The following is a 9,587-nucleotide window of genomic DNA, read 5'->3' on the forward strand; positions in this document are numbered from 1 at the left end:
CAGTGCCGTGTGTGCACAGAGCACAAGAAGAAGAGTAGAACTGCCTACATGTGCAACTTCTGCGTAATGCCTCTTCACAAAGGGGAATGTTTCCAGAGATATCACACGCACAAGCACTTCTAGGAGCTCTGGTAAGTGTTCTCCAAAAATTTCAGTTCATAAAATTAATTAGGAGATTTTATATTAATTTTTAAAGTGAACAGTGCACAAGTTAGGGTAGTAGGTTTAAAAACGCCGGTCCCCAGGGTGATTTAAATGTTTAAACCACCGGTCCGCAATGTGTTAAGAATGTCAGGTAAGTTGTGCTGCCTAGTGGCACACTTCCTAATTATCATCCTTCTTGTTGTGTCATCCTGCTGTGATTAATCATCACCCTAGAGCTATTTGTTCATGTGTATGTAGTGTGCGCTTTGCGATATTCAAGATGGCTGATATTCATGAGCAGTGTATTAACATTAAATTATGGTAAATGTTTATGGAGATACATGAAACGATGAAAAATGTTTATGATGATCAGTACACGAGCATACTGAGGTTTCTGTCCAATGCTGCCATGGCAAGCACATGGTGGTTGAGTTCGCAAACTTTACTGTCAGACCTTGTACAGAAAACATTTACATTCTCAAACTCTGGTCAAAGAAATGCGACCCTAAGCACGTATATATGGTATATAATTGCTTAGTGACTTTGTGGAGTTCACAATTTTGGCCATTTGACAATGAAACTTCCACAACACTGGCTTACCGGAATGGCGGATGATTGAAACAGTACGGGCAAAATGGATAACTCTTGCCCTTAGCTCCAGCAGACCATGACAGCAACTCAAAGTCATCAAGTGGACACTTCAGCTCCTTGTAGATCCGGACGTTCCCATTCTGTGGCAGATTGTAAGTTTCATCACAGTGGGAGCAGTGCATGCGGGATGGTTTTGCCTGGATGTACTTCATATATCTCCGGCATTTTCCACAGCTGCATCACAAAAATAAATCTATCAGGGCATCTGCTTCCATACTAATTCCAATGGACGTCCATATCTAGACATAAACATGTGACAGGACTAAATGGAACGCAGCTGAGAGGGTGCAATTGTTGCCAACTCTCTGAAGTGGGACCAGTATACAGCACGACTTGTAAAATGCGTCATAACAAAGACAATGAAGTGTCATATATCCTGTGCAACTGGAAGGTTCTAGCTAACATAAAGAGTTTGTCACTTGGGAATCAATTTCATAATGGCAAGTGATTAACCGAAGGCCTCATTAAGCATAGAACTGCACTTCATCTGAAGCATAGGACTGCTAAAGGGCTAACTCAGAAAGCAGAAACAAAAAAGATCACGCATAACGGAGAAGACAAATCACCCCTTTAATATACAGCTCACTGAGAAGACGACTGCCATTAAGCTTCATTACAATGTTCACAACAGCCTGCTCCTGAACCTTATCCTCAGCCAGTTGAAACCAGTCAACATCCCACACTATTTCTTTTGGATCCTTTTAAATATTATCCTCCTATCTGTGCCTAGGCTTTCCAAATGGTCTCTTCCCTTCAAATTTCCTGACTAAAATTTTGTCCAGTTTCCCACTTGTGCCATAATTTCATGTGCTTTATTAGTTACATAACGCAGATCACTCTTGCTGAAAATTTAAAATGTTCTGTTGCAGCTACATCATGGTTTTGTGTTTGGTTATCCCAGTTCCCACTGGAAGGAACATAACATGCACAAGTGAACACTGACTGCAGCACAATGAATCTTTCCACCAAAATCAGTAAAAATTAGATTAAAATACCCAATGGGCTCAAATTTCTGGACCACTGGAAATTCTTTACATCAGTGGTTCCCAACCTGGGAGGTGCAAAGGGGTTCCAGGGGGGCATGAAGCCCCAAGAAAAAACGTTAATATCAAATTCAACTGACGTAATTCTTTTTAGCTGCATTTAATAGTTCTTCTACTGACACCCACTGGAATCATTAACACATATTAACAAAATATAAAAGACCAATTAGACAGCTGCATATATCAGCATTGTTCATTGCAAAAGAAAGTGCAGCTTGCAACTTTCTCATTTTAAAAATATAAATTATTTTCGAGATGTCTGGGTTTTTTTCATTTTGTTCATTGCCCAATGTTCTTAAAAAATACAGAAGCCAGTTAACCCCAAGTTCTATACATCATTGTCAGAACCCTTTAAAATCTACATGAATTTCTTTCCTCACAATTCTGATATGGTACTAACTGCAAATTAGTTAATCATAAACAAATAACATACTCTTTAAGGGATGCATTCCATTGTGTGTTAGTAGTGTGAGTTTTGTTTTCCCTGTCAAACAACTCACTCAAATTTCACTGTGCATAACTGAGTTTATTGGTCGTATAATGTCACAATACGTTTCGGGTCATGGGGCCATCATCAGGCAATACATTAAAGAACCTTATACTATTGAATTATGCCTCCTATATGTATATCCATATATTGTACTTATCATTGTGTTACAAGAAACCAAAAAATATGGTGTGCTCCTTTCTCTTTCGTTATTCACCTTTATATGCACAGATGAGGTGGCTGTGTTATTCTACTGCTTTAAAAATGTATTAAACAATACTCTTAGTGGTTGATTCCCCCCTTAGTTTAAATAACGTTAAAATTATGTACAGATTTCCTCTGTTGGTTGCTCTGGGCTTTCCACCATCAATGTGACTGCATTTTGGCTTGTCTTGATCTCAAATGCTGTGTATGTGATACAACTGTCGCCGCTCATGTTAGTCTATATTATGTTGATGTTTGATGGTGGTTGGCTGTTTTGCTCCCAAGTTCATTTAATGTTTTCTTCTTCAGACAGCTACGGAGATTGGTGTTCGACATATTCTTGTATTATCTTGTTAAATTATGTTGTGTCCTTCATCTCGTCCTTCCATGATGTGTCTATAACTATGTTGATGGATTTGTAGTCTTTATTCGAGCTTTCACTAATGTGTTTGCTTTCGTCATCTGTTGGGTTGCACAGTGAAATGTGAGCAAGTTATTTGGTATATATTGTTGTGTTTGACAGGAAAAACAAAACTCATACTCGTATATAACAACATACTCTTAATTATGAGCACAACTGTTGGGAAGGGATTGTGAAAACTGACCCTGCCTTACGCAGACATAGAGAGACTTCATAGTATATTACATTTTGGATCACTGGGATCAAGGATATTTATTTTAAATATACAGTTTAATCACTCATTTAAGATTTTTATTGGGATTAGTGGATGTGAACACTAAATTGATGAAAATCTTATATGGAAATAATTTAACACTAAGATTAATGACTTGGGGTTCAGGGAAACTGAACACTAAATGAGGAAAACCTTAAATTAAGTAACATTAAATGGGGGTTCCATGGCATACACAGGGGTTTTCAATGGGTACTGCAGCACCATCTATGACACAGTAGATTAGGATCAACCAAAGTGACAGTAGCACATTTCAAGGTACTATGGCATCATTTACCTGAAGCGAATGAAGAAAAGCATCAAGTCATGATAGTGAGTTTCAGAGCAAAGATTCAGAGTACATTCCAATTACTAGGTCAATGTATTGCATATGATACAACCTCAGTTATAGAATGTGATTTACTATATTTATAAATTGCACAATTTACTAATGAAAACAACACTTGGTTTCAGTGAACTCTGCATCAGTGTGTCTGTCCAGTTCATGCCATTTCTGCAACTACTGCAGTCCTTGCTGCCAGGCTGGCTGCAACAATTGTGAACATGAGGCACTGTGTCAGCCTCTTTCCACATGAAAGGAAATGAATTTCAACATTTTCTGTAATCCGATTACCTCCACATCTACCAAGTTATGTTCTCAATGGTAAATTATTGCATTATTTATAATTATTAATGCAGGGCCTTATGCAAGTGAAGAGCACTGTAGTAGTCTTCCAGAAACACCAAAATGTTCTAAGTGGACGTCATTAAGTTCAAGTTGTAAAGATGACATTCTTACCGTGAGTGAGCTTTTCCTGATGCTGCAAGTGGAGAGAATGACACTTCAAATAACTGGTCCATTCCCTCAATGTTCTTCACGAAGTACAAGAATTTCTGCTTGAAGATCTCGACAGTATGCTGCAAGACGGCAGTGAAGTTGGCCTGTCCACGTGCAATAAGGTTCAGTTGCTCCTCCACTGCAGACCTCATTGTTGGAAGCACAAGCTCCGGGTCAATCTGACCAATAACAATACGAGCAAGTACTTTTAACAGCAGCAGTCTTTTAAGTCTTGCACTGATGTTCAAATTCTGATCACGACTTGAATACAGGCTTACACATGACTGACACTGTCTTATAACCAACAGTTCAGACACTTGTGTTGGGGTATCTCACATTCCATTTCATCAGAACTGGACAAAGGATTCAGAACTGAAAAAATGGCATGCCAATAATGGCCTTAGCATAATGTACAATATAAACAGGGGCCTACTCCCCACAAAAAAACTACCAGAAACTGGTGAGAAGTATAAAATTATCTGTGCTGAGCATATATTCAGACAAAGGAGAAATAGTTGTATTATTCAGCTGACACGGACACTGAGCATGTGTGCCACTGTCAGCTCCTCTTCAACAGTCATACTCAGTATGCTTCAGTTTTTTCAAGGTTGTTGCAGTCTGCATGGATGAGAACAATGCAGCCAGAAAGGCAAGACTTTGAGTCAGTACCTACATGTATCTAAAAGGCGGTGTGAGTTATTCATACTGATCTCAGCTTCAGGAAAGAGTATTTTACATTCAATGGACTGGAAACAGTCACATGGCAAGTAGATAAAAGTTGTACTGCTGATACTCTGTTTTAAAAAAAAAATAATAATAATACACAATATCAACACCGATGCAATTAAATAAAATTTGTGTCTGACAATAAAACTAAATTAATAAATTCTATCATTAATTTGGCTATGACAGCAATATAAGAAAAATATAAATACAGGCTGAGGTGCAGAAACTTCCTTTTTTTGAAGGCAAATAAAAGAAAAATTATTAATGCTAGACAAAATTAATGTTTAGCTAATGAAAGAATGTACTTTAAAGTTTTAAATCATGTAGTTTGAAACAAAATAGCTTGAAGGTGGTGGCCACCGTTCTCTATGCACTGATGCAACCGTTTCCTGAAGTTCCCCTCTGCACGTTCCAACATGTGCACCAGAATTTGGGCTACTTCCTGCCAAATAACATTTTTCAGATGAAGCAGTTTGTGAGGCGATGTTTAAAAACCTCTGCCTTGAGGTATCCACATAAAAAAAATCACAGGGCATTATATCAGGTGAGTCACCTCGAAGCGAGATGAGCCGTCCGGGAACTTTGCCCTCAAAACTGTCATCGAAGCTCAGGCTGTGTGGGCGGTGGCACCATCCTGTTGGAACCACACATTTCCTAGATGCATTTCTTCAAGAGCTGGCTCGAAAAAGTTTTTAATCATGTCCACATACCGCTGTGAATTGACAGTAACTGCATGATTGTCTTCTTCACAAAAATAAGGGCCAATAACTCCAACTCTCGACAACGCACACCATACTGTCACCTTATCACTGTGAAGTGGCCCCTCATGGAGCTCTCTGGGATTGTTACCACTCCAATAGCGCATATTCTGCCTGCTGACATATCCGGATAGGTTAAAATGTGCCTCATCACTAAAGAAAACAAGTGCGTCAGGGGTTAAGTTTCAAATAACATTTCAGACGCCATTATTCGGTTCTGGAAACCACGTGGTGACAATTCTTGCACAACAACCATCTTATAGGGACGAAAATTAAGATGTTCGTGAAGAATCTGGTGCATGGAACAATTGGATATGTCTAGGGCGACTGCATGTTTGCGAGCGAAGCGTCTTGGAGATCTCAAAATCGACTGTCGAACTGCCTCCACATTTTCTGGCGTCGTGACAGTCCGTTGTCAGCGTGATGATCTTTTTCACCACACTCCCGGTTGTCCTAAAGTTCTCTACCCACAAAACAATTGATTTCCGGTCAGGAACCGGACCTCTGGGCATAATTCCGAAGTGAGTACGGAACGCACGCTGCACCACCACGTAGGAATGGTTGTTCAAAAAATAGGCTTCAACAGCAAACACACGCTGCTCACTCGTCCACCTCATGTTTCCTACTGAGGGGTATTAGACAGAAACTTCCGCGACTGCTGTGTTCGCTGAGCCTATCCCCACTTTTCTGCGACCGCCCCTCCTTTCACAATGTGTCTTCACAAAAATGAAGTTTCTGTGCCCCACCCTGTACTTCCTACTTGAAAATTAGGCAACTGTTGTGACTACTGTTTCAAAGAATATACAAGAAGTTAACTCTGATGGAGTACACATATTCTCCAAAACTGAATGTGAATTCCTGCAGAAATAAAACAATTTCTTTCTTTCTCCCAATTTGTCCTTCGCTTCTCTGTATTGCTGTGGCTGATATTCTCTCAATGTATGGCAGCACAAAACTGTGTTGTCAAACTTACAAAAGAATCAAGGAATCTGTCATTCTGCTTGTATTTCATTATAATATACACCATGTTCAAAGCTGGGGTCCGGATAGTGATGGACAATGAACGGGGCAGAGGAATTAGAGTTTGATTCCTGGAAGGTGCAAGAGAATTTTCTCTCTTCCATAGGATCCACACTGGCTCTGAAGTCCACTCAGCATCATATCCAATAGGTACTAAGGGCTCCTTCATGACAGCAAAGTGGCCAGGGCATGAGGCTGACCACTCACTTCCACCTAGTGTTGAGGTTATGAATGTGTTGAGATATTACCTCCACTGCCCCCCATATATATTTGTGGTGTCATCCTTACTTAGTTAAGTGCAGGGGGCAACTTTACATATATGAAGTTGAGCCTCTTAAAGGGACCTGTATTTCACATTTCACATGACTGGAACTGGGCATCAAAGAAAGCAGTGGTTATACTGTACCAATACAAACAAAACCAAATACCACTTCCAAATTTCAGTTAATTCCCCCAAATACAAAATTCTGTCAAAATGTATCCTGTAGCTTCAGAGATATGAACTTGGGGTTCTCGTGGTACTGAATTTTCAGACCAGTCTTCTGGGAGGCGAGGTCATATAGTTTAGGAGACAGGTACCAACTGCCCACATACAGGGTAAAGATAGAGACACCAGATTCCGCCAGAACACTTGCATCTATGTACCAAACTGCATGGCATCACATTCCAGCCCACCATAACCTTAAAAATGAGCAGGATCATTTATTTAACACACTCTGTTCCAGGATCAGAAACATATAATTCCATACACAACTGCACCAGTACCAACCTTTTGATAGCCATGCACCAGAATGATGCCAAGCGGTGTGGGAATAAGGCGACGACCAGAAGCTACAGTAACATAGTTCCGCTGGCTGATATTGTTTATGTGGACTGGAATCGAAGCATCGGTACCAATTCCATGTTTCTCCATCAGTGTAATAAGCTCAGCCTCTGTCAGATAATCTGGTGGGCATGTCTGACATTCCACTAGCTTCACCTGTGCATTAGTGACAGAATAAAGAACTGAGAGAACATAATTTTTTTTAATTCACTTAGTGGGGGGTGGAGTCCAACTGGGTCCACTCGGCACAGCAGCCACTGATTGGCCTATTGTAACCTGACCTGGGTGATTATGATGATTGAGAATTTGGTGGAATGAAGATTGGCAGGGGAAACCGAAGTACTCGGAGAAAACCCGTCCCAGTGCCACTTTGTTCACCACAAATCCCACTTGACCAGACCCGGGATTGAACCTGGGTCACCACGTTGGGAAGCCAGCGACTAAACGCTTCAGCTATGGTGCAGCCAAAACTGAATTTCATTCACTGCAATATAATACAAGTTTGTCATTGTCATCACCACTGCTGCCACCACCAGGACGACGATGAGAACAACAATTACCAGATCAAGGCTTACTGACACCTGTTACAGATATCATAAACTAGAGCTTTCCCTCAATTCAGAGGTCTTCGAAACATCTTTCTCCCTTTGACTGACATTTTAAAATTTTTTAGGAGTACTGCCTGAGTTCATGCTGTCAGTAAGCTATAGATATGAGTCTTTGATAAAAAAAACAGTAAGAAAGGATACAGCGCTAACAACAGTAATGGTTTAATGACTATACTGAATCACAAATATTAAGTCACACATACACACACACACACCTGTGTATGTTCCTTTTTAACAAAACCATTCAAGTTATTTGACAAACCTCACAAAAACTATGTCCTTAGTGCATAAATTTAAATTGAAGAAACTTCTAAGCAAGAGCCTCTTTCTTTTTTTAATGTTTGGACACCCAGTGCTTTAAAGGACATATCTGGATGATATATTTCCACTTGAAGGTTAAAGAAGAATATACTTATGCTACAGCATTTTCTTTGCTTCTGACTGGGCAAAGATGCTTCTCACCCTTGCCTAACTCCATGCATCACTATCAGGAAATGTGAAATGTTTCATCTCCACAAGTTTTAAACGATCACCTCAAATCCAGAGCCACCTTTTGAATTTCAATAACACTGAAACGGCGAAGATTAACGGGTTATAAAGTAACATCACTGAAGTTCCTCTGGATGGGAATTTGACTAGTGGTCTCTGATGTCATACCCCAACCCTCAGCACTTGAAATCTTATCTACACAAATCACTTTTCCTGGTCTTAATGCTCAACTTTTACTCACATCCACTGGAGACAAACATATGCAGCCATTTTCCTTCACATCTGTCTCCAATTCCTGGACTACCATTAGAGCAAACAGTACAAAAGAGTTAGGGTGACTCACTTACATATGGCCCCAAATTAATAATTACAATTCACCCAGTAATTTATTGATGAAAACAAAACTCAGTGAGCATGTACCTTAGTAGATGTGGAGATGTGTTAACAAAAGATGCTGAAATTGGTTACCGTCTGCCTGAAGATACAGGCTGACATGATTTCCCATGTTCAATGATGTTGCAGTCAGCATGGCAAAATGAATTACATACTGATGGGCATGGTATTATCCAGGCAGGCAAAGGTCACTGATGCAAAGTACACAGTATTACCAAATTTCATCTTCATCACTAAATTACTGCAAGACTTACAATTATTAATCACCATGTACACTTTGTGCAATAACATAATAAAACTAAACAGATCCAGTCTGTTCCAGTAGGACCTGGCTTACATCCTGTATGTTGGCCATCTCTCCTTCAGTGAAGGTAGGAACAGTTTCATTCTTGCCAAACGCCTGCCAGTGCATGACTGTGGTGTAACCTGGATCCAAAAGGGTCTTGCCTGTACATGTGAATGTCTCAGAACCCACTTGGAAAGTCACTGTTGTGCTGAGATACTTGCAGTCTCGAGACACCTAAACAGTATATTCATACGGCATCACACGCATAATTTCTGAAGCCAGGGGATAAGTAAAAACTGTCTTACACACTAATTCTACATAAAAAATACAGCAGAACTACAACATAAGAATTATGGCTTACAATAAGAACTTCATAAGCACAGTTTCTTAATGTTAAACATAAAGAAAAAAACGACATACACTCAACTCTCGATTATCCGGGATAA

The 9,587-nt window shown here is 39.9% G+C and overlaps 1 protein-coding gene across 3 annotated transcripts in view; it reads right to left on the reverse strand.

Annotated features, from left to right (window-relative positions):
* Window positions 1-9,587, reverse strand: part of LOC111868043 (DNA topoisomerase 3-beta-1) — a 50,291-nt gene that overhangs the window by 14,207 nt on the left and 26,497 nt on the right. For all 3 annotated transcript variants that reach the window (XM_023858392.2, XM_023858391.2, XM_023858390.2), the window contains exons 9-12: window positions 9,193-9,375; window positions 7,312-7,521; window positions 4,000-4,217; window positions 745-969 (exon numbers count right to left, since the gene is read on the reverse strand). In XM_023858392.2, coding sequence (XP_023714160.1) covers window positions 745-969; window positions 4,000-4,217; window positions 7,312-7,521; window positions 9,193-9,375 — 836 coding nt within the window. The remainder of the gene's footprint in view (window positions 1-744; window positions 970-3,999; window positions 4,218-7,311; window positions 7,522-9,192; window positions 9,376-9,587) is intronic.

This window comes from Cryptotermes secundus, unplaced genomic scaffold (genome assembly GCF_002891405.2).
Source record: "Cryptotermes secundus unplaced genomic scaffold, Csec_1.0 scaffold635, whole genome shotgun sequence".
In the NCBI taxonomy this organism is placed as follows: Eukaryota; Metazoa; Arthropoda; class Insecta; order Blattodea; family Kalotermitidae; genus Cryptotermes; species Cryptotermes secundus.